The following is a 24,917-nucleotide window of genomic DNA, read 5'->3' on the forward strand; positions in this document are numbered from 1 at the left end:
AAACTAGCAAATATAACTCAAATCATGCAGGGGAAAGAGATCAAATAAGGAGGCACAGTTTTTATGCCTCCCCCCAAATGTTTTTTTCATATCTTTGAAAACATGAAATGAAAGTTTTCATTTCTCAGAAGCAAATATGGCTAACATGAAAACATCTGAACTCCTGACACTGGGCAGTGAGTTGGAAGCAAGTATTTTTAATATCTACTTTTATGACATACGAAGTTATTTATTAAGATTAAAACATGATTTATAATTTGTTTGTTCACTTTGCTTATGTGTGTTATTTGAAACAATGTGTAAATTGTGACATTTTGGAGCTTCCCTGTATCAATTCAAGAAAAAAGCACATTACCAAGAACTTAAATGAGTTTGCCCTTGCTGCAGTGGGATGCAGCAAGCCAGCAGTTAGCTGTAGACACATGAATTCTGTTAGCTGCAGGTCATAAGACCAAGTAATATAAGTAGTGTCTGTTAAAAGACACAAAAATCCAATTTAAGAAATGTGTTCCTAACTGGAGATGTAGTGAAGCTTTAGGGAAATGCCACATCAATTATTGATGGGCTTTTGGGGCAGAGTTAGGTTGCAGCAGGGCTTTCAGATCTCACTGAACTACTGGAATTGTAGGAACTGCCTCAGTCTTACCACCAGAATTCTCTGTTAACGATATTGCTCATTCCCATTGGCTTCTGCAAGATGCAAACTGAAATCCTGCTGAGGCTGGAGCGTGGAGAGGGGAAGGGCCCTGACAGAGCCCTGGCTCCCTGCTGGACACACCGGGTGAGTGGGGTGAGTGTGCAGCCAGCTCCAGTCCCATGGCTTGCCCAGGGACACTCCAGTCTCACCTGCTCACCCAGGTGGGAAATCTGATGCTCTCCAGCCACCAAACCTCTGCTGATGATAAGGGGAATTGTTGCAAACTCAGCAAGTCAACGTTTTGCTGCAGACTCATGAATTCTGTTAGCTGCAGGTCATAGGACCAAGTCATTTAAGCAATGTCTGTTAAAAGACACAAAAAGTGAACAATTTCAAGAGATGCAGGTTGGCAATTTCTGGGAAGTCTTTTGGACTGAATTCTTTGTCTTGCTGTGAAGTGCCAGGTGTTACAAAATCAGGAAAATTGCACTCTGCAAGTCTAATGCAGAGCCCTCCATTGCTAGTCAAGATTTTTCTGATTGTCTAGTGTCAGGTTTTTCATTTAGTAGAATCTATTTTCTGTTTTTCACTGGAGTCTACAAAAATAATGGTCAGAGCTTCTGTATAATGATTTTGTGCAGGAAGAGCAGTGTGTTAACAGAATGCTTGTGATAATCCCACCATGTATGTTATTCCTGATCTCATGTCTGTCTGCTACCACAGAGCTTGAGAAGAGATTAAGGAACTGGAATAAATGACTCCTACTATTGCTTCAAGTGAATAGCTCTTTGATTTTAGTTAACAACTCCATAGGCTGTATTTCCCCAAGGATCTGATCTGGCCATTTTGCAGCTGGGAAGAAGTGAGGGTGGTATTTTACAAATTTCTCTAGAGATGGAAAAACTTGGATTTGCCACATCTCTGGTGGTTGTCAGCTTGAGTTCTCTCAGTCCAAGAGGGGCATTGTTTTAAACTGTTGTTCTTTCAGCTGATAACAGGTAGAACCTGCAGATTTTCATTGGCTTATGATTTGTGGAATACTACTTTAGAGTTTCATGTTAATCTGCCTTCTTAAGCACCTGTGGTAGACTGTAGGAGGCCTTTCAAATAAAGTTAAAGTGAGGTATGATACAGCAAGTTAGTACTCGAGTGTTAAAAACATGCTCTTCTGTGTCTGAGAAGTATTGGCAATTACTGCTGCTGAAGTAGAAATGAGAGAAGTATTTCTGGTAGATTTTAGTAGTAGGAAGATCAAAATTACATGGAGATTGGAATGGTCATGGATCAAAACAGATACCTTCTGATGAGGGCAGTTAAATCCTCAGTTAGTTTATTTTATCTCTGCTAGGAGTTGTCACTTGCTGAAAACTTTGTTGCCATGCCCTGAGTAAGACTTTTTCCCCTGACAAATCATGTACTGTGGCAAACATTTAAATCAGCCTGTCTCATCAGAGTGATTATTAACTTTGATAGAGGAGCAGGAGCATTGTGTTCTGTTTCATATCTTATATGACTAAACAGCTGTTAAAAAACACCCGCAGTGTTGTGAAAGCTTAATATTGATTGACAAGTCAGTTTATTCAAACAGATACTACTGCAGATAAAAATGTGAAATTATAGCTCTAAACACTATTTCAGTCATGCTTGTTTTCCTCTGCTGTGGTTACCTCAGAAAAATTTGCAGTTCCACATAAATTGCTATTTCAAACATTTTTATTTCTGTTTTAATTTTCTATAATAATATTTGAAAATCTCAGAAAATATGGTTAGCTTTTTTTTGCAACTAAAAAGCCCTTTTTTTAAGCACGGAAACACTTCTATGTAATTATGTTTCCAACAAAAACTTGTACTTTAAATACTTGTTCAGAATTTGTGGCAGAAACCATCTCAAGGATCAGTTTGCATACTTCCCCATTCATTTATTGCAGTCATAACTTGTCCAGAATTTCATTTCTCTCTAACTTTCCTCTGGCAGCAGCAAGTGAACACTGTATTTTGAAATGTAGTTGCACTTAATTTGATAAATTAAATGGTGGTAAAAGCAAGAAGAGGCCTGAATACACTGTGGGGAATGGTATTTGATAACCTGAAATGATTCTGATATTAAAAAGACATTCAAAGCTATTTGCATAAAATATTTAATAGTAACAGTAAGTCTTCTTAAGAAAATTTATTTCTGGGGAAAGATTGTCTTCAGATAATGCAAGATCGTGAGACACCTTTGTTGGGTGGTTGGAACAGATAAAGCTTTTGCTTTTAAAGGAAGAGCTGCAGGATGCTGCAGTACAGCACCTCTCTAAGATGTTGGTCAGTAATATTGCCTAACTGCATATTAATGCTTTTGTTTGGCAAATGTGAGTCAAATTGGAAAGCACATCTGCCCCAGACATCTGGATTCTTAATCTAAATGCGGTTCAAGTGGAAAAATTGTGCATAAAAACTGATAAATATGTAAATACTCATAATTCTGGTCTTAAGCTGCAGGGAAGGAGTGAGGTCTTCTGTGATGTGATTTAATCTGACAGCTCCACAGTCACCAGGGCTGGTTTAGGACCTGCTCCAGTGTCACATCTGTGTCAGTGGACACGTGTTGTACCACTGTAACTGAGAGAATATCTTTAATAGTCAATCAGTCATTGTTTTAGTGCTTTAGGTAGTTTCTGGTCAATCACTGTGGCTTCCCATAGTGGCAACAACCAGGTGTTTATCTTTCAAATAGATTATACTGAATATTCTAGAAGCATACTTGTAGTGTACAGTATGAAACACAACTTAGTAGCAACCAGGACAAAAATAAAAATGTAACCTGTATTAGGTTACAACAAAGGCACATCTGGGCCATCCTCTGTTCTCCAACCTTGGCCAGAAGCAGATGGAAGATAATACTGATTTTTTTTTCTCTAGAACTTCACTTGTGATTCTTTTCTATCACCAAAGTGTAATAAGGGCCTCTCTGTCACACTTACTGTGCAGTCTGAAGTGAAAGAAGCTTTGATGAGCAAAATTAAAAGCAGTGGCATTCTATAAATAATATTAAATTTACTTTTCCAAGGCAAGTGACTTATGTATTGTATTTTGCCACCAGATAAAGTTTAAAAACCTATCAGTCAGTTCTCAGAATTCAGAGGTTTGCAAATACTGTCCAATAACAAGAAAGATTTTATTATTCCTGAGAGAAAATCAGCTCGGTGTGTGTGTCATATGATTCAAATTCTTGGCAATATGAAGGTTACATGAGATAGCATTTCTCATATTTTATGTTGAAAACTATGTTGCTAAACATCTTTATCTTGGAGGGTTACAGTAGATTTCTCTCCTTTTGGATTTTTATTTCGTGACCTGTCTTTTGTTACTCAGTTTGAGTTGCATTCCTGGGAGCAGAATCTCAGAATTCATGTTCGAAAAACAGCTCTATTTAAAAATATTTAAAGGCATTTTAAAGCATAGGAGGTCAGACATGAAGAGAAATCATGAGAGTTTAACTGGTCGACATTTAATTCTAATTAAAATAATTAATTCATCAGTTATTACCAGTTTGAACTTTCTCATCATGTTAGATGTAGTAATGGTATTATTTAAGTGGGGAAAAAAAGGAGATTCCAGTGTTTAAGGCTTGGGCTTCAAGCTTCCAGATTTAATTCTGTATTGTGCTGAACATGATTTTGGTAGGGTTTTTTTGGTCACATCATCTGATTTCTCTGATACGTGATTTCCAAAAAGTAGAAATAACAGCATTATCATCCTGCTGACTTTTTAGGGGTCCACCTATAAAATTCTGGACTTAGTAAAAGAAGTTGCTATTCCTGAATCTTTCTGATAATGTCTTTTTCCTAAGAGATTGCACAGTACCAGAATATCATTGCACTGACATCGAACTGATAGTGTTCACATCATTTCTCTAGAAAAAAAAAATTGTATTGTTGATCAGTTTTCATTTTTCCTTTCTTTGCTCTGAGGAACATTTTGTTATACTCATCCTAGGATGGCTGCAGAGTCCTGGGAGGTTGCAGTCAAGAGTGTCTCTTTGTCAAACCCAGAAAGCAGAGTTGCTTTCTTTGCAGGGCTGCCTGTGTCTGGATCATGGAGAGTGTGTGTGTGTGTGTGTGTGTGTGTGTGTGCGTGCTGCTGTCACGGCACTGCCAGCTTCCCTACCCCTCCTGGAGGGCCAGTCAGCGTTCCCTACCCTGCAGGTGCCAAGGAGGTGACCCCTTTGGCATGGCAGCAACCATTCCTTGGGCCAGGACTTTCCCTGTGTAGTGACAGTGTCCAGGTAATTCCTTGTGGCATCCTTGGGGACCTTAGTGTGTGCAGTGGTGTCCCCAGCGGGCTGATTCTGCATGTGTGCCCATACCCCGGGGGGTTGTCTCCAGCTCTGCCTCTGTGGTTTTAGCAAGGATGGGTTTTTGATGACCAGGCAGCAGAAAACCATGGCTGCTTTTCCCACTGGGGCTGTGCCAGCAGTGCTGTTCAGGAATGAGCTCGTGTGTGGCAGGGAAATTCCTAAATTGCTGTTTTCCTGCAGACTTCCGAGCCCCCGCTTCTGTTAATCTTGACTTCTGCGTGGACCTGCCCTGCGTAACTATTGCACAAGACTGTTACTCAAGGGAAGGAAAAGAGAGGGATTAGCAGAAATGAGAGTCCCATTGCGTGCTGTTCCTTTCCTGCATCTGCCTTCAACCTCCCTTCCTCCCTTCCCTCCTGGTTTCTGCCCGCAACACGTGGTGCTCACAACACTTCCTCCTGCCCTCCATGTGTGCACATCATGTGTACACACGTGTGCACAGGCATGCCAGAGCAGGGCCAGCCTTGTGTTAAGGGTCTTTGCTTAATATTATATGAAAATATCAAATGATAGCAGGGTGTTGGGTTGAATACAAGAGCAAGCAGAACTGTACATGAGCAGTGGCACACGAATTGCTGCTCTGGCTGGTTGCAGCTTTGGTGCTCACAGGGGAATTTCCCTGTACAAGGTGAGGTAGGGTGCTACAAACCCATCCATCCCAGATGGGTCTCTGGGCAGCTGGAGCAGGCTTTACTCAGGCTTTACTCTTCATGGATGTCTCCTTGTTGCTGGCCTTGTGTTCAACCCTCTCCCATTTGCTGCTGCTGCAGGATGTGCTCCCCTGTGCTTGCTGACACACAGGTACCTCACTGAAAGCATGGAGCTCCTTGGAGTGTTGGTACGGGAAGCTCTGACTGCTCTGAAGGGATCATTACTGTTAATTGTGGCCTTGTGGTTGCCAAGTGTTCCTAATAACTCCATGTTCTGAATATTTTTGGTCGTCGTGATGAAAAGCAGACGTGTGTTTGTACGCTGCTCGCTGCTGTAAATAAAACAAGTCTGGGTTGGGAGTTGGGTTGTGCTGCTGTGCAGTTGCTCTCCAGCCTGGCTGGGAAAGAGGTGAACTGATGAAAGGCGGTAAAAAACAAACTGAAACAAAAAGTCTTTCATGTTGGAAAGAATAGGCAATTTGCTATGTGAAACAAGCTATGTGAAATCAGTGAGTTCTGTTTTTACAGGTTTTATATCTCTAAAAATAAGGAAGTAACACATGGAATTTTGGTTTTATCTGGGATGTTAGGTATGTTTATAGAGTGTATTTCAGTACAGGTCCATCATTCCCTGTAGAAATGTGTATAAAGCTCTGTTAATTATGTGTTCATGCACTTCATCTGCTCTGAGGGCCATTCAGTGTGTACAACAAGTGACAGAATTTTGCATGGTATTGATTTGCTGTACCCATGCAGTGACTGTACCACATGTGCACAGTCTGTTTTTAGGAAAAGGAATTCCTGTGGTGTCTGCTCTTTCTTCCCCTGCACTTCACCCTTCAAGTACCTGGTAAGCCCAGGTAGAGAAGCTGCAGTGAGACATTTCTGCAAGGTGGGCTGCCTTGGTCACCAGGAGAAACACGCCACATGGACAACTGCTTTGTGTTTCTACAGGGAATTTTATGAAGCTTCTGTTTTTAAGTGTTTGATTTTACAGAAATTTGCATAAAAATTCCTAATGGGTGGCTGGAAGAGCCTCATTATTTTTCACATGTGGTCATTTCTGAAGCAGACAGAAGATGGACTATCCAAAGCCTTCTAATCATTTGGCTGCTGTCATGTTTGCATAACCTTTGCTTTAAACAATTGAGATCTCAGCAGCTTGCATTCAAAAACTGAAGTGTGGTGCTGAGATAAATACCATAAAACACAAGCCAGTTCTGGGCTTTGTCAGTATTTTGTGTAAACTTTGACAAATGCATTAATATGACAAACAAACAGTAGTGAACTTGTGTGACATTTTAGAATGATTTCTAAGGAAAAAAGCACAAGGATCAATTTCTTTACAGTAAAAGACCTACCTCTGCTGTTACACTGCAAGTGTGTGCCATTCTAGAACAGGAGCACAAAATAAAGGTGCAAACAAAAGAGCATTAGACAATCTGCATATGTTGTAAAAAATTCTTGCAGCTGTTCACATTCTTTTTCAATATTACAGCCCAGAATTATGACTTGAATTAATTGGCTTTTAGGATTCATGGAAAATGCCATGTAAACATGTTTTAATGAGGATTATTTTTAGTAATTCCCTCCCTGTACTCAGTCACGGGGGCAGGCTTTGGTATCTAGTGATCCAGCAAAGTATTTAAAAATTACTTCACCTAATGTCTATAGATAAAACAAACAAACAAACCCCACAACCCCCTTTCCCGACCTCTCCCCTAATTCTTGAACTCTGAAGTCCAAAATTCCACTTGGGAGCTAAGAATTGGAATTGGAAGTCATGTTTAACAGTCCAAAGTCCCACAATGTTTGTAAATAAACAAATTGATTTGATTTTCTGTACAGATTATTTGACTTTTGTGGACAAAACCAACTTCTTTTGATTAAACTAAGTCCTTTAGTCAGTTGAACACCTTGTAAAATCTTGGAATGTTAATGGGTTAAACATCACTTGGAGAATACAAATCCTTTGTTATACATAAGAAAATTCCATACACTTAGTATGTAATATTCTCTATCTCTTTCAGGTATATGGAATGAAATATCTTTCTAGATCTTACTCTAACTGTAATAATAATAATAATAATAATAATAATAACTGTATTATTAGTAATAATAATAACTATAATAATAATAATACACTTAAAATCAATTTGGATTATGAGGGTGCCATGATTTGCAGCACTTCTTCTTTAGAAACTTCATATTTTTCCTGGTCTGCATTATGATACTGTTTGTAATATTCTAATTTCCAAATTCAAGATGCAGCCTGCGCATGAAAACCGTGGGCGACGGAACCGATTAATTTCAAATCAGTCCAGCAAATCATATTAAATTTAATCAATTAATTTAATCAACCAATTTAAGGATAAGGTATTTTCTAAAGATATTCATCAAAATCAGGTATGTAGCACCTCTGTTATTGTTGAAGAATTTTGGCTGCATCATCACAGTCACATCTCATTGCACAAATGGGCTCCAGCAGATGACACAGCAGCATCCTGCTGATGCACCCAGCTCTCCCCCTGTGCATTCATTTAGAAAATGCATTCTTTTAGTTTCTCTGCATAAGAGAAGATTTGAAGAAGGAGAAGGGTGGTAAGTAAGAGTATTTGAAATTTTTAGTAAGTTGTTGACTAGCAGCACCTGGCAAGATGTCTCGCAGGACTTTACCAAAAGCTACACTCATAAATGTCCTTAAAAAACAGGAAATGACAAGATCTAAAATTTTAGCAGCATAAGGAACTTGGACAAAAAAATGGCCATCAGCACAAGTGTGGTACTGAAAGAGAAGGTAAGGGGCACTGTGGGATTCTTGTCAGCTGTGATAGTGAAGGACTTCCTGAAAGCTTGAGGATTTCTTTGCTACTTAGAACTGCAGGTAAAATAAAAGGAATGAGAAGATGGTCAAATGCATCAGGATATCTGCTCATATTTCTTGTTAGGAAGAGACACAGATAAGGAATACTTATCATTTGAGTCATTTATTGTACCTGGCTGATAGTTTGCTGATACAGTGTGTTTCATTCAGTATGTGCACGAAATAATGCCCCGCTGTCCAGAAATTATCTGTTGATCTTCAGAATTGGTGATTTGCTTGTGTGTTCTCTGGAATTGGAGTCATGCTGGTTTTAGGATGCCAAAGCCATTGCTAATGCTTGAACTTCTCAGTTTTTGTTTTCACTACCCATTCTTTTTTTATCCAGCCATTGTAATCTGGCTCACCCTTCTGAAAACTCTAAATATGAATTGTGAGGAAAGAATTTCAAGCACTATTACTATAGTTGGGACTTAGAACTTCACCAGCATTTCATTGTACCCCAAGGTACAGAACTTTTATTAAACTTCTCCCTGCCATGTACTGTGATTACATGGCAGAACTACCCTTTCTGCATTTTTTCTTGAAATGTCAATGAAATAAGAACAAAACAGGTGTTTGGAACAAAACCTTCTGGAAGGAAGATCAGATAGGCTAGGAGAAGATTTGTCAGGGTTTTAAAATGGATTAGCTGGCAAGCCAAAATCTGGCAAAGAAGGCTTTCCCTGTGGCTAGTTAGCTGGATGTTGCTACTAGCAGTGGTTTAGAAGGCTGTGGAACAGAAAGGGATCATACCAAGATTTCCTAGAATTTGTACCAAAGAAAGAATTTTGCTGGAAGGCAGTGCTAGTACACTTCTGCTTCTTTGGTCCACACAGCAAGCTCAAGGATGTCTTCTTTCCTCTGATTGTGTTTGCCCTGCCAAACAGTTTTTACAGAGAAGAGGAATTTTTTTAAGGACATCCAAACATGCCTCTTTAGCTAGATGACCAGCTGGTATGTTTTGGGAGTTTACTTTTTCACTTCTGTAACCAAAGTTGGTGGACTTACCAACCAAGGAATTCTAGCCTTCTTATTTCCTGAAGCCATTTAAAAATCCCAGAGAAAAGTGTCAATTCAGCAAGTTTTAAGACTGAAGGATTCTGAGGGAGGTTCTACAATTGCCAGTTCAAATTTGGTTTATTGTTTCTTCCATTGTCTTTGTCTCTTACAAAAAATGCTTCATGCTTGTTTTCACTTGGACTCTTAGAAAAGCAAACATTTTGTTAATTATCAAGAAATTAATTTTTAATAAATGTTTCATAATAAACAGTTCCCACATCTCCTGTGCATTAAACCACCAAAAAATGTAAGATTTCAAATAAAATCTGTGTCTGTAAGAAAGAGGTGACTGCTGTCAATGCACTGAAAAGGACAATCAGAAAGTTTAAAATACTTAACATTAACTTGAATGAAAATATTGTATTTTCTATGTTTTACTTTTTCATAGTTTAAATATTTGTATTAGAATATATATTCCGTTGACAGATGCTGTCTTGGAGGGAGCACTTTACTAAATCAAGCAGGCTTGAAATCTCAGAATCTCTTGGGCTTTTCAGGCTTTGTAGCAACATTCTTCCTTGAGCACACAGATTTGATGTGTTAATCAAGGTGGACACTGCTCTACAACATGCTGCTTAATCATGCACAGCATATGTCTTTCAGTTTCCCAAATTTGCTTCAAGTATTCTTTTCTATGGACTGTTTATCCTTGAAATTACTTTATTGCTGGAATTTTTTTTCTCCAGAAAAATGGGATATTTCTGATGACTGCTCTAGTAACATGGCTTTTTATGATGTGCAGTGTGCCTAATTCTGGTTGTTATTTCAAGGTTGGTTTTTGGATTAAGCGACTTCTACAACAGCTTCCATTAATGTTGTTACAACTGCACTACTCTTTGAAACATAACTGAAGATTTACATTCCAGCCTATTAAGGAGCAGAGAGCTCTGGCAGTGGAGTTGGCAGCGAGGGATTTTGGGTTCTGTCAAGTTCACCAGCACAGCTAACACAGTGCGTCATCTGTGCCTGAGCGTGGAAAAGCCCTCGCTGGCTGGATACGAGATTCAGAACCTTTTCATCACAATTTCCTCAGAAAAACCCACAAACCGCCACTTGTCATCCTTGAAATTCTGCAGCCACTGCAGGTCATCCCAGAAATATCCTCTTCCAGCAGCTGACACTTGTTTCATGGATCCAGAAATGGGACTGCACCAACAAAGCCGATCCAAGAAAACTTCTCCAGGAGCAGCTGGTCGGTGTCGGTCGTGTTGTCCTTCGGTGCAGCTGTGCACAGACCATCTGGTGCCCCTGCCAAAAGTGGAGGAAAGCTTTTCAGTAATATCAAGGTTGGCTTAAAAAGCCCAACGCTGTCCTGCAGTAAGATGTCAAATACGTGTTCAAGAGACCCCATTTTGGGCAGTTGGTGGAAAATGCCTCTGCCAGGGGCAGTGCTACAGCCAGACAAACATGGTTTTGGGTTCACCTGCCAGAACCCTGTGGAGGCATTGGACATAGATATAGATACATAAAATTGGCATCAGCTTTCTTGCTAGTAATTTCTGCCTGTGCTGGTTGAGCACTCTCTTTTCTCTTTATGTATTTATTTAGGCTTTTTTTGGGATTCTTTCAGTTGTACACTCTCCTGATAGTCTCTTCAGGTCCATAAAGTTTCTAATTGTTTTGTTCTTTTGCCCCTGCTTTAACTTTTTGTGAGGCTAATGTTATAGGATTTTTGACTTGGTTTGACATGTATAGCACAGCACATGGCTCCTGGTGCTGTCCTTACATAGTTCATGTTTCCACATGGAGTTACCCTGTCCCTTGTACAGAACTTTCTCTTTGGGAAGCTCAGGAGGCTCTTTCAGTCTGTGTCTACGAGGCTGTGATGCCACTCAGCAGCAGTCCTGCCCTCCAGCGTATTTACCACTCTCCCAAATTTGATGTCAGTCAGAAATGTGATGAGGGTGCATTTCATGCCATTTCCCATGTTGTTAATGAAAACATTCATCACAGTATCAGGCCCTGAAAACAGGATTCAGAACCACCTGCCTGCTAAACCTTGAGCCTGACAGTGCAGTCAGTTTTCCACTCTTTCCTCCAGATTTTCTCTCCCAGCTTGTCCCCAAGGGTACCAAAAGACCCTGCAAAAGACAGGCTGCTCTTTCCTCAGATACAGAGCTCGGTATTTCATTGAAGAAAATGATCCTGTTTTTCTTGATCAGTTGGTTTTTGTGTTCTAAATCACTTTTGTGTTCTTCCTGGGTCTGGAAATGCTCTCTATGAGGATTTGCTCCCTGCTGTCCAGCCTGTAGCTCCCCCAAACCTGTACCTTGCCTTCTTTGAATTCTTGTCAAAGGTTTTATTTCTTGTTCCCCAGAAAATCAGTTGGCAAGAGACTGAATCTCCCAAGGGGAGAACCTTGAGGATTAGAAGTGTTCTTTCCTAAGATGATGTCATTGAGGGTTCCTAGCATAAATAAAAAATTATTTTGCTATCACGTGCTATTCAGTGGAAAATTTTCAGTGAGCCCTACTTCCAAGTTACATTTCATCAGACACTGTTCAGTTTCTCCATGGTGAACTAAACCCAAAATCTTTTGGTAGCTGCTCTGAACTGAACATCGGCTCATTACATGACAGAAGATGGATGTAAAATTCCATTTCTATCCAAATGTTTTTCTTCTAAAGTGAAAAACTGATTTTTCAGTGAATCACTTCACATACCCATATAAATCTGATTAATTTTTCTAGGAGTTCATTCCTGTTAAGTTGTAAAAATTGTATAGAATGTGCTCTGGTGATGTGCTGCATTTTTATTAAAAGTATGTGAAATTGGAAAATCACATGAAACTTCAAAAAGAACAGTAAAATTAAGTTAAGCAGGGTGAGTGTATTTGTACATATTTGAAAGTTTATGAAAGTATATATTTTTGAAAGTTTTTGCTTTAGAATTTAGGAGAGGAGATGCTGCTGGGAGTAAGGATGCGTCCTGTGTACTTCTGAACTGATGTGTAATTATGCAGCTGGACTATACTGTAACATGGCATCTATTTTAATAGTTCTTTTAATGTCTTAAGCATTTCTCTGTTGTTCCCTAACTCAATTAAACAGGCTGTCTGTACAGCAGTTTACAGAGTATCCTATGTTAATGTTTTGCAGTGACTGCAGAAGTGTTTTGGTCTACCAAGGCTCCAGGAGTACACTGCAGTTCCTAGATATATTATCAATTAGTCACCCCCTCCAACTGAGCAGCTAATGGATATTGATCACTTTTTTATCATGAATTGCAATGTATTCTATCATTTGAGTGTTGTTTGTCAAAACTTTTTACAAATTGCTGTGCAGGACCTTGTATCACAGCTGGTGTAGTTTAAGGTTTGGACAGAGTCACTGTGAATGAAGCCCTGCTGTGAAATAAAAGTCAAAAGGCATCTTGGCATCCCAACCATTTCCTTGGGAGAAGATTACAGCCTGAGTATGTTGAACTTTATTGCCATGGGCCTCATGACAGTATTCAGAAACATGCATGGCATTTCTGTTAAAGAAACTCAGATGTGCTGAGACGCGAGGGATGGCATTCTTGTTTTTATCAGTATCTTGCAAAAAAAGTTACACGTTTTTAGGCTTCTAGGGTACAGCAAAATACAGTGACAAATGTGTAATTTATGCACATAAAAATTGAGGTTCCTGATCTCCTAGATGTAATTTGTAATGAGGAGGAGGAAATGACTAACCTCAAGCCTAGACGGAAATGTGTTTATTGAGAAAGCGTGGGGGTTGGGGGGGCTTGACAGCTCTTCTTTGAGTGAAATGTTGTTTCTTGTTTTCACTTGCTGTGAGATCAGGAGTAGGATGGGGCTGCACAGAGAAAATCTGTTGCGTTTGCTAGCTTGTGAATGTGTGGAGTAAAGCAAAAGGAAACTTAAAAATCATTGAACACTATGTGCTTGTGTAATTGCATCTGAGCTGCCTTGATTGAATCCTGTTTCTTATACCACTGTGCTTCAAGGGCAGGCAAATTTATGATGATTCAGGGCCAGGTGAAGACAAACATGAAGTTCCTCAGGAAGTAAAATACCTCTAAAATAAAACTGTATCTCCTGCCTGGAATGGCTGCTCTACAATATCTTGCATCCTGTTGCTGACAGGATAGGTTCCTTAATTAAGTGGTCATTGAAAAGGCTCCTGATCAGGCAGAAAGACCAAAAATTCAAAACAAATCAGTGAGGATTCTCCTGGGCTGGGTGCTGTTCCTTTGTCTTCTGCACTGGCATCACTCTGTGATGGCCATAGAGGGTGAAGAGACTGTTAAATGTGGCAGAACTCAGAGCACAGGTCAAGTCTGTGATCTGGACTTTGTGTTCAATTACTGCTGTCAGCCCAGGTCACAGTATGAGAAGCTGCTCATCAAAAGCCCAGAGATCTGATCAATCTTAAACCTGGAATAGACAATAAGAGTGTCCTTGTCTTGGTTTTAACTGTGAGTCCCTGCACCAGTGTTTAGGCAGAACAAAAAATAAAATTAAAAAGCTTGTGTTAATGAGCAACACATAATTTATGAAGGAAGAGTTGGTTTTTGCTGATTAATACTTTTGAAAAGCTCTTTATAGTCTTATCAAGACAAGAAGTTTTAAAAATGATGAGAATTTTGTAGGGCAGTATCTCCCAAGTTTTGAGTTTGTTCTTATAGTTCTGTCAAAAGATAAGGCAGGTAGTCAGCTTTATGGACTTTCTCACTGTGTCTACTTTTCATCCTGTTTCTCAGGTCCCAGAAGAGTTCCACTTAATAAAATTGTAGCTGCTTCAATAAGGTCTGATTTCATCTTTGTCAACAAAAAAAAAGGGAAAAGTTTGATCCCACTGTAAAGCAAAGCAGCAGCTGGCATTGATGGTGACTTCACTAGACAAAGCTCTATATGAATATTAGCAAGAAAGTAAATGTACATGAATTTTCACTGAAAAAAAGCAATTTTGCTTATGATTCTAATAATAAGATTTAATAAATCTTAAAAATAAGATTTTTAATAAACTTTCTTGTGAAGTTCATTATGTGATGCTAGTAAAGGTAATATAAGTGATTATTGTCATATTGGCATTTATTTCAACAAACTCTGTAATTTTAACTATAGCTTCATCTATGAAGTTAAAACTTGTAAGTTAAATACTTTTTAAAGTTATTTTTGAAATTCCAAGTAGGACTGTGTTTTTTCAAGACAGCATAAGATTATATTATCTATAAACAGATATTGTTAAATTGTCAGTTTATTTACTTGCATTTTTGATTCTGCAAAGATTGAATATACAGGACATTGATGGTAACATGAATTTACACAGAACAGGCTTTCTTTGATGAAAACTCATTTGTAATAGTTCAATTGCATTAATACTGTATTTGTATATGAATGAGTAAAATCTATGCAAAAAGGAAAAATAACCACATTAATATTAAGGTATGGTTATGAATAACACTGCAGTTCTACCTGATGAATCTCTATTCCTTTTAGCAAACAAAACATTTTTCCAAGCTGGACTGTTGAATTCTTTTACTGCTTTAGACAAAAGTAGTAGCTTGTGCATTAGGATTGACAGTTCATATTTCCAAAATATAAACTGCATCAATAATAAAAATTCTGTGATTTAGTAAAACCCTGCCCACATAATGCATCTGTAAGAATTGGGATTAAAACCTGGCACCAGTGAAGTAATCTGTTGAATTTGTAACTAATCTTTCACCTGTAATTTGTAGCTGATGTTCTGCACATAGTTACACGTGCAGATTTAACAGTTCTTGGGTTAGTGCTTTAAAAACATATCTGACCCTAAAGTTTCTGGCTTTTTTTTTTTTTTCTGGATTAATTTTGAGCTCAGTACTGCAGGGTGATGAATGCTCTTTGTATGCCTGAAAATTGATTCAGTTATTCTCAAGAGGGACAGTGCAGTGCTGAGCAGCATTTTTAACAGAGCATGCACGCATCCTCCTCTGCTGCCAAAAAGGTATGGATCAAGTGCTGCCATGTTCAGCTTTTTAGTTTGGATGCATTCACTGCATGCTACAGTGATTTCATGTGATAGTCAGGCCTGTGGGGAATTCCATGTATTTGTGGTGTTCCTGAAAGTTAGGCAAAATTGGATCCCAAGTTTTTGGCATACTTGTATTTCTGCAGATTTGTAAAAATGTGGGGTCTGTTTAAAAAGCTCAGTGACTAAAGCAGAATGGGTTTTAATGCAGCAAGATACTGTATCAGGTAGCAGTTAATGAGAGAGACTATCAAGAGGAATTTAAGAAGAAAACTCCACCTCAAATGTTATCTAGATGTTCCATACATGTCTTCTAGATTTTTATCATGTGACTAAGAGAAAGCAGAAATCCCTGAGTGTAAGTTGTTGTTTAATGCAGGAAGAGAGGTCATTTTTGTGCTCTGTCACAGTGCTCCACTGGCTTGGGCTTGCTCTTGTGGGATATCAGAGGGAGCTCAGCAGCCTTCTTGAGCCTGCATGTCCAGGAGCAGATCAGGGAAGATCTTTTCCTGGGGTGACTTTTCCCAGCTGTTCATCACTAGGACCACACTGCAGAGGGCATCTCAGCTTCGCGATGGTGCACAGTTCATGATGGTGCACAGTTCATGATGGTGCACAGTTCATGATGGTGTACAGTTCGTCATGGTGTACAGTTTGTGAGGATGTACAATGCCTAATGATGTACAATTCCTGATGATGTACAGTTCATGATGGTGTACAGTTCCTGATGATGTACAGTTCCCGTTGGTGCACAATTCATGATGGTGTACAATTCCTGATGATGTACAGTTCATGATGGTGTACAGTTCATGATGGTGTACAGTTCATGATGTTGTACAATTCCTGATGATGTACAGTTCATGATGGTGTACAGCTCCTGATGATGTACTACCTTGTTTTCCAAGCAAGCATTCCAGGCAGTACCTGTTCTGAAGTCAAGAGTGAGGAGCAGAGTTGACTCTCTCCTCCAGCACCAGAAGCCTAAGTCACCCACCAGATTCCAAAAGCCATCAGTGCTCCCCCATATCAGCCCCATGTGTCCAGCCAAGCAGCCAAAATCTGTAACTTCCAGGCTCTCAGCTCTGCAATCTAATGGCAATATGGAGCCACCAAAGTTTTGCTGCATATTTAAACTGACTGAAGTATAAAAAGTAATTCACGTGCCTTGTCAAAGTAAGTGATGTAAGGAAAAACATTCTCCTTTTATTATTCACTTGTCAATTCAGTGTAGCAAAGCTATTTTAAGTGTACATGAATTCCTGTAACCCTTCCAATCTGCTACAGAGTTCAGCAACTGTCTGGATATAGGATCAGTATGGCCAGAACAATGTGCCAGGTTTTCACTCAATTAGGCATGGATTCAAAGCAGTACTCTGCATATGTCATGGTGGAAGTCTGTATTTCACTGTCAAAGAACGTTGGTTTTTTGGTGATTAATTTGCTGAAAATAATTTTTGTTCCCCAGATGTGTTTCAGCTTCATTTTTTGCAAATTAGGTGGAAAAGCTTTGATTATTTTATGGTACTTGATTTTTGTCTACTTCTGTAGCAGCAGTAAGAGTATTTTTCACAATTGGTAAAGACATTATATATAAGGCAGCTGGGTTGCATTGTTTCAGGGGTCTAAATTAATTGCCTACAACACATATATGACATTTCCAGTACTTTGGTTTGTCTGTAAAATTGAGAAGCTGAGATTTCAGTGCAACATCTCTTTTAACTATGGAGTTCTGTCTTGCAGCTACAATGCAAGTAAACAATTAATTAGTTCCACTCATCTTAAAACAACAGTGTTGCAATTTATTCCTAACTGAGATAATTTTGTATTCCTTGTCATATACAGGAGAAGAAAAAAAAATATAGAGAGATAATACTTCCACACTACAAGTCCATGTACTGCTGACATGGAATATGTGGAGAATTTCATACTTGAAGGAAGGAATGGAAAAATAATCTAATGTGTTGTTTATATGGTGATGATATATATCTTTGAGACATATGTTAGCTCTTGGAGTATTGAATGCTCTCTAGGTGAAGATACATTGCTCAGTTTTTATAAAGATATTTTTATGTATATTTTGGATAAAAGCCCGAAGTCTTTCAAATAATTTGAGCTAAGGGATTAAGTAGGTAACCTGAAATTGAGGATGGATTATTTTATACCTGGTTATAAATAATCATGTGCAGAAATAAGGTATGTATTTCTTTGAAAGCTGTTGCACATTTCTAAAGATTGGAAAGTCAAATTTTAAGTGGGAAGTGTTCTTGTTAAGTGAAAAAATACTAAGAATATTTATCAAATATTGAACTAAAAATATGTATGCTAACTTCCAAATAGGGATTAAGGATGTGGATAACAATAGGGAATAATGCAGAAATGGAAAATTGAAAGCAGCTGAGGCTGTGTCCTTTAGCCTTATGCTCTGCAATCTTACAAACTAATTTGGGTTTGCTTTATACATATTGCAATACCAAGAGGCATCATTGAAACATTTATTGAGTTTTTTGGTGTCCTTTTTTGTTAGTTTTCCTCTACCAGTTGGAATTGTGTTATGAAGTGTGAGCACTTGCCAAACTTGTGTTGTCCATGCACAGTTAGCATTCATGCATTTGTGCAGAGTTAGACACATTGGAACCCTCAGTAACTCTGCAGAAATAAACCTTCACAACTTGTTGAAGTGAACTTGTTGTGTCCCTTTTCAGAATTTATGCGTAAGCAGTTTTCCAGCTGTAATGGACATTACATTTAACTGTAATGGACATTGCTATTGCATTTAGGTGAGCTTGATTAAAGCAGTAGAAGATGATTTGTTATTGAGAAATCACAAAGGTTGAAATAGACTTTAAAATTATGAGAAGCAAAATAGTCTTGTGATGAGTTTTTTTTTTGTCTCTTGTTTTAAACCTGCAATCCACAGTCACTCTGCAGCCATTTAAGAACAAAGAATGAGATGGATACAAGTAACATCCTAATAATCCAGAACATTGTTGGTTTTGTGATGCAGATTTCATATTTCTGCTATCACAATTGGCTGGTGCCAGGTTTTTGCTAGTTGCTCTGTTTTAGATAAACTCTGATATATTGAAGGCATGAATGTAAAGTCTGGCAGAGGAACACTTGAGATATTTCAATTTTGGCATTTGGTCAGTTGTTTACAGTTAATAGGAGTGGTTTGAGTTGCAGAGTGCCCACTGTAAGAATGATGTTAAAATTTTTTAAATTAATTATTCAGCTGGAAATGTTGGTTGTCCATTGGTCATCCAGGGGCAAAATGGTGATGCACTTGTCTAGTACAATTAAGTGCATTATTGTGTTCTTTAGTGGTGACCAAAAGAGCTGCTGAAAAAACACCTGATCATTTTTTAAAAACGTATCATTTTTAACTCTTGTTGGGTATTTTTTGTTCTTTTTTTTTAATGGTCTTAAAAATTCAAGTAGTTTGTTTTTTAACTATCAGGTTACATTCCAATTCTGCTTTCTTTTAAAAAGACTTCCGTAATAAAATCACGACTTTCATCAGCACAATTACTAGTTGATTTACTTTGGCATACCCTTCTCTGCCTAGAGAGACATGAATGACACACTTGACTGTTGAATGAGGCATTCAGAGACTTGAAGAGAATGGGTTTTCATCTTCTTTTAAAGTTAACCTTGTGCCAAACTTTTGTAGAGGCTGTGGAGGTGATTATTTCATATTGCATAAATGTCACTTCCTTCACATAGACGTTTTGAAAGGGCATTCTTTGGTCATCACATCACTTCCATTTTAGTCAGGTTTGCTCTTGACCCAAATGGAAGCAAGCTACCTTTTTATTGTTTCCTAAATGAGGCAAACTTTCCTTATTATGTATAAACTGTGTCAGTAAATTTGGATTTCAGACACGTGAGTGAGAAATTGGCTAATGAATTTCTAAAGTGGGAAGAATCACAGCAATACCTGTCGAGGTGAAATCATGGGAAAATAGATTGACAGATAGAAAGAGAGATATGGATGTACATGTATATATATATGTGTGTGTGTGTGTGTGTATATATATATATATATACATACATACATATGTATATACACTCATAAAGAAGTGTTATTTTTACATGATGTCGAATGATTAAAGATTCCATTGTGTGTCAGGAGGATGCCAGAGGGACTCCATAAGGCAGAAATGAAGTTACAGTGCACAAAATGGTTTTGCTTATTATCTTCTTTGTTTTTTCCTGCAGGATTGTTCATCTTCAGAAGAATACAGCATTGCTGCAGCACTGCTGCCCCTGACAACTGCCTTCTATAGGGTGAGTTTCTATTGCAACCACTGCTATTTTGTATTTTTTTTTACATCACATACATTGTTAAAATGGAGAAAGAGATGACTGGAGATACATGACAGGCAGGAATATTATTTCTAAAATTTATTAATATCAATGGAAATCATCAAATAGACTGATATGGACATTGCTCCAGAAGGACACTTACTGATGTTGGGTCAATAAAATTGTGAGACATCCCCCCAGAACTAAATGCAAGCTATATGATGGGTTAGAGAATTATATTGAATTATATTTAGTCAGTAAAATAATAGAAAATAATAATTTCTGATGTTACTATGTGAAAACTATTTATTGCATTACTACTGTGTTTAATTTGGCAGGTTAAGCATGCACTGAGCAATATAATACAATGGTCACTGTAGTACAGTTGGCCAGTAAAGTACTTGGCCAAAAGTACAAGTGAAGTTTTCAGTCTGAGTAGTTGTTCATTTTGGAGGATATTGTGACTGGGTTGTTTTAACTGTGTAGTTGTTTTCAATTTCTTGTTTTGGTTTCTTTTTTGGGGGAAAGTACATAATGTTTGATAGTGGCAAAATACAATGTGATAGTAAATACAAAAATGTAAACAATGCAAATTTTGTGAGTAATCGTTTCAGAAGCAGAACTCTTGCAGTATGACTGTATTTATTTCAATATCCCAATACAGTAGTGTTTTCACCAGTTCTGGGTAGCTCCAGTCCTGCTTTTTAGGATGTACATGCCTGATGAGATAAGTTCAGAATGTGGACTGGCTTGCAGTATTAAATAAACTTTGTTTAATGTGAATGTTGTTCTACAACCCAGTTTGGGAAATAAGTGCTTGGTCATTGGTGATTGGTACACTGTGACAGTGCAAAAAAATAATTGCTTTGACAGCTTATCTACACATTAATAAAATGCAACCTTAAAAAAAGCAACCTTCCACGTTCAGTCAGTCATTTTTAGTTTAAATTATACATTCAAATTAATGTCTGGGTTTTTTTTTAACTAGAAAAAGATTCTGTCTTGTTGTTTTTAGAATAAAAAATGTCAAACTTTACCAATCATAGAAACCAGAATCATCTGTTGAAGGCAAGAGCAATTTTGATAAACTTAAATGTGTAGAAGATTTCCTGACATTTCTTATTTAGCCCAGTACTTAACAACGTGTGTGGAGCATGAAGTGGCAGGGTTTTTTCCTCTTGTAATTATTTAAACTGTAAAAAAGGTTTATTTAAATGTGTTTTAGTTTATAGCTGTACATAATACACAATGTATATAATACTCTTTTAGGGAAGAGTGTACAGAGTATTTTCATTCTCTTATGTAAAATAGCGTGGTGAGATGTTAAGTTTTTCAATCCCAACAAACTGACTTGTTCCCATCTTTAGATCCAAGTCTGTCTTTCTCTGTTCCCTCTGGTTTGAGTCCTTCAGTACCAGAATTGTTGTTTCACATTTGCTGCTGCCACAAATACTTTGAGGGAAGAGCTAATGAGCTATAGAAATTTCCCTCTTCCCTATTTTATTCTTACAACTGCATAAATTCTACATTTTCAAGAAGCTTCTGCTTTCTTTTATTTTCTGGTTTTTAGTTTTGCTTATAATAATAGCCAAGAGAGTCCACATAGCTCTTTACCTTGAGAGGTACAGGGAGTATTTTGGGGTGTTGTAGCAGTTTAGTTAAATTCCTACCTTGGTAAAGTTTGATCAAGAAAGAGAGACAATAAAACCAGACTTTTTAATGTAGTATCAGGAGTTTTGAAATAAACAAGTTTTGATTTCACCATCAAGCAGAGCAAAAATCTGGATTGAATATAAAATATATTTAAGTAATTTCATCTACATGATTGTATTTTTTGGTAGAGGTACCAAGATCTCACACCATTTCTCTCACAGAAAGTTCTCTGAAATCTTTTTTTAATAGCCTGGACTATTTAACTCTAAAAATACACTCAGGAAACTGTGAGTCCCTTGATGGAAGAAGCATGATGAGTTTTTTAATGTGCCTGACCTGAATTAAAAATTAAAATAACCTGACTATTAACTTGCAAAAGCCAGCTGTTAATGCATAATAGAAAAAGAATTTTGTTTTTCCCAGATCTAATCCTCAGGTTCAGTGATGGTCCCCTTTGGTATGTCCCATTAGATACAATTCTTTGGCAAAAGTACTTATTTTGGCATACAACTATTCATACTAAACACAAACTGACATGCTGTTCAGAACATAAGATTATTGCACTAACTTTGCAGTGATTAGTTAAAAGTCAGATTAACAGTTTAAGGTTCAGTTTGAGTAGAACTTACACTTTTGAGTAAACTGATTATTTTTGAGTAAAAAATTATACTTTTTGGAGGATCTTTCAGCTTCTCTAGAGGTTTTCAAAATCGTGTCATAGACTAGAGTGAATATGTTGTACCTGGCATGAGCCTGTGCTTCAACACGAAGAGTTATCTTACCTCTGCCATATGATTGTGTTGATGCTTCCCAAGGATGAAGCAGTGCTTGGCAGGGTGCAGATGTTTTATTGGTGTTTCTGTTCTCAGAATACCATGTTTAATGCTAGCAGCCTGTTCAATCTCATTTCACCCACCCCTTTTGAGACTGGACAAGGTTCTTAGCAGCCAGGAATAGACAGGAATTGTGCATCTGGCAGTGGCACCGGGCTCTGTTTGTGTGTACATTGGTGTCATTGCACAGGCAGTGCTCCAAATCAAGTTATCAGTGACAAAATCTGTAGAAAATCTAAAAATGTAGTAGAGTTCTAAGAGTCTCTAGAGTTCAGCCCAGTCTGATATTTTACCATCTATGTTTGCTGTAGCATTTTGATGGGAAATTGCGATGGGATTTCATGTTGCAGCATTTCATTGTTAGTGTCATTCCTGCTGCTTCCAGTGAAGAAGTATAAAGAAGTGACATGACTTCACAGTTCCTTTATGGAGCTACTGTTGCGTTCATGAAATGTTAGGTTTCATTTTGTTTATCCAAGACAAAGCAGAACACAAATGAAACATTTATCTGTTCTTCCTAAATAACTTCACTGTGTTTTACTGAACACAGTGCAGTCACCACGTGTTTGAGGTGTGTAAATACTGAGAAGGACGTGGCTTTGCTTGAGTCCAGCAGATAAGCCAAGAAGCTGAGCAGTAACACAACTTGAAACTTGGAGGTGATGTTGGTAAGATTCTGGGAGGGTTGTGTCATGCAATAGCCTTGAGGGATTTTTAAATATTTTTGGTAAAACAGCAGAAAATTTAAAGAAGAGAGCAAGCTGGCATGATGTAACCCATCTTGTCTTAATGCCTTTGCTTATTTAAAAGCTAGTCTAGGGTATTTCTACACAGATCCAATTAAAATTACAAGAAACATCACGCTGTGTACAGCGTGCTAGGAGCTCTTGGGATGTCTGGTGAAATTTCAGAATTCTCCCTGAAGTCTGGTGAGTGATCTATTGTGAAACTTGATCAGGCAGGATTTGATCACACTCTAAGTCAGAGCTGATGGGATTAAAGTCATAGACAGGAAGTCAGCACTGGTTGCATATTTGTGGCCTGGAGTAATAATTGAATTTTTCTAGAAAAAATAGTCCCAATGCTTTTTAAAATTTTTAAATATTGGACACAAGCTGTTAGCAAAATGTGACTCATCAGTGACAGTGGACTTTGGTGTGTACTGCTAATGTCACAAAAACAAACAAATTTTTGCTTCTGGGTTAGAAAAAGGTTTTAGTTTACCATTGGTAATACTGTTGGAATTTTGTTTAAAATTGAAACAATATAAATAAAATGTATTTATACGTGAAGATAAAAGAATTTTTCCATGTTTTCATGGTACCAATGACCAATGCTCATTTGGTATGTGCTCACTTCTTCTGTGTATAAAGTGGAAATGCAGTATTCCTTGGTGCTTTGGAAAAGAGGTCTTGTTCCACGTGGGAGAAGAGAGGAGGAGGGGAAAGGGACCTGTTTTAATCATGTTTTCCCTGCATTAACTCATCCAGCAACAGTTTGGTGCTTGCACAACAGGCATTGTCCCATCCCCAGGCTTTGGGTTCTCTGTGCCTGGCTCCCTGCCAGGCTGGCAGGATGTGGTGAGCCCCACGCTGCCTTCCTGGCAGGCTCAAGTGCAGCCAGGCAGGATCGGTGGCAGGCTCCAGTTCCAGCCTGTCCTGGACAATGACAGTGACAATGACACAGCAGCAGAGCTGCCACCCCAAGGTCCCCAGTGCTGCCCCAGGCAGAGGCCACCTCTCCATCTGCCCTCCCTGGCAGCTCAGCTGATCTCTGGCACTCTGGTCAGTGCCTCTTGCATCCCTCACCCACTGAATGCTAGGCACAGTTGTGTTCCTCTCTCAACCTGTTTGTGCAGATTATAGTAACATTTTCTACCCCTCAAGGATCTTTTCCAAAATTTGGTGACTAAAATGTTATGGTTAAACTGTGTATGGTCATCTGTGTTGCCATACCTTTCTACCACAGTGCACAGTCCACAGTAACACTTGGAAATGTTCTGTTGTTTGGCATTCGGAAGTGTTTGAATAAAGGAAATATCATAATAAAAATACACTCGTTTAAAAGTAAAGTCTTCTCTGTGTAGATGTTATGAATGGGCTTCCACATTTAGAGACAAGCATTTCTTTAAATGGCAGTATTCAGAGCAGTATTATTTTTCAGACTCACGCGTTAATTAGAAAATTAGAAATTAATTTAAATTTCTGAGTCAGTTGTTTTTAATGGTTTGATGTATGCTCGGAGAGTGCTGATCTAGTGTAGGCAAAAAATAACCCAAATGCAACAAAGTTTCTCTCAGTTTGGATGTATTACATTCAAATTGACATTTGTCTTTTAGCAAGATGCACTGGAGACTGCTTTTGAATTTTTATGTGACTAAATTATGTAATTCTTGGGAGAGAGGGAGGGAAAAACTGATTTTTTTAATTGATTTTTTTTTGATGCTTCTAAGCCACAAAATTTCAAATAAAATCTCAGTTGGACACTGATGTGAATTTTTTGGTAGAGCTTGAAATGGAATGAGAGAAATGAGTCTGCAGCTTTGCAGACTGGGGCTGGCTGAAATCCTTAGGATATGGCATCACTGGACTGTTCATCTGCATGGCTGCCCATTTTTC

General features: G+C 38.2%; 1 protein-coding gene across 6 annotated transcripts in view; it reads left to right on the forward strand.

The window, feature by feature from the left end:
• The window catches only part of SBF2 (SET binding factor 2), a 236,072-nt gene that overhangs the window by 150,562 nt on the left and 60,593 nt on the right, over positions 1 to 24,917 (forward strand). For all 6 annotated transcript variants that reach the window (XM_038139505.1, XM_038139508.1, XM_038139510.1 and 3 more), the window contains exon 17: positions 19,727 to 19,795. In XM_038139505.1, the coding sequence (XP_037995433.1) occupies positions 19,727 to 19,795 (69 nt within the window). The remainder of the gene's footprint in view (positions 1 to 19,726; positions 19,796 to 24,917) is intronic.

This window comes from Motacilla alba, chromosome 5, assembly GCF_015832195.1.
Source record: "Motacilla alba alba isolate MOTALB_02 chromosome 5, Motacilla_alba_V1.0_pri, whole genome shotgun sequence".
NCBI lineage: Eukaryota > Metazoa > Chordata > Aves > Passeriformes > Motacillidae > Motacilla > Motacilla alba.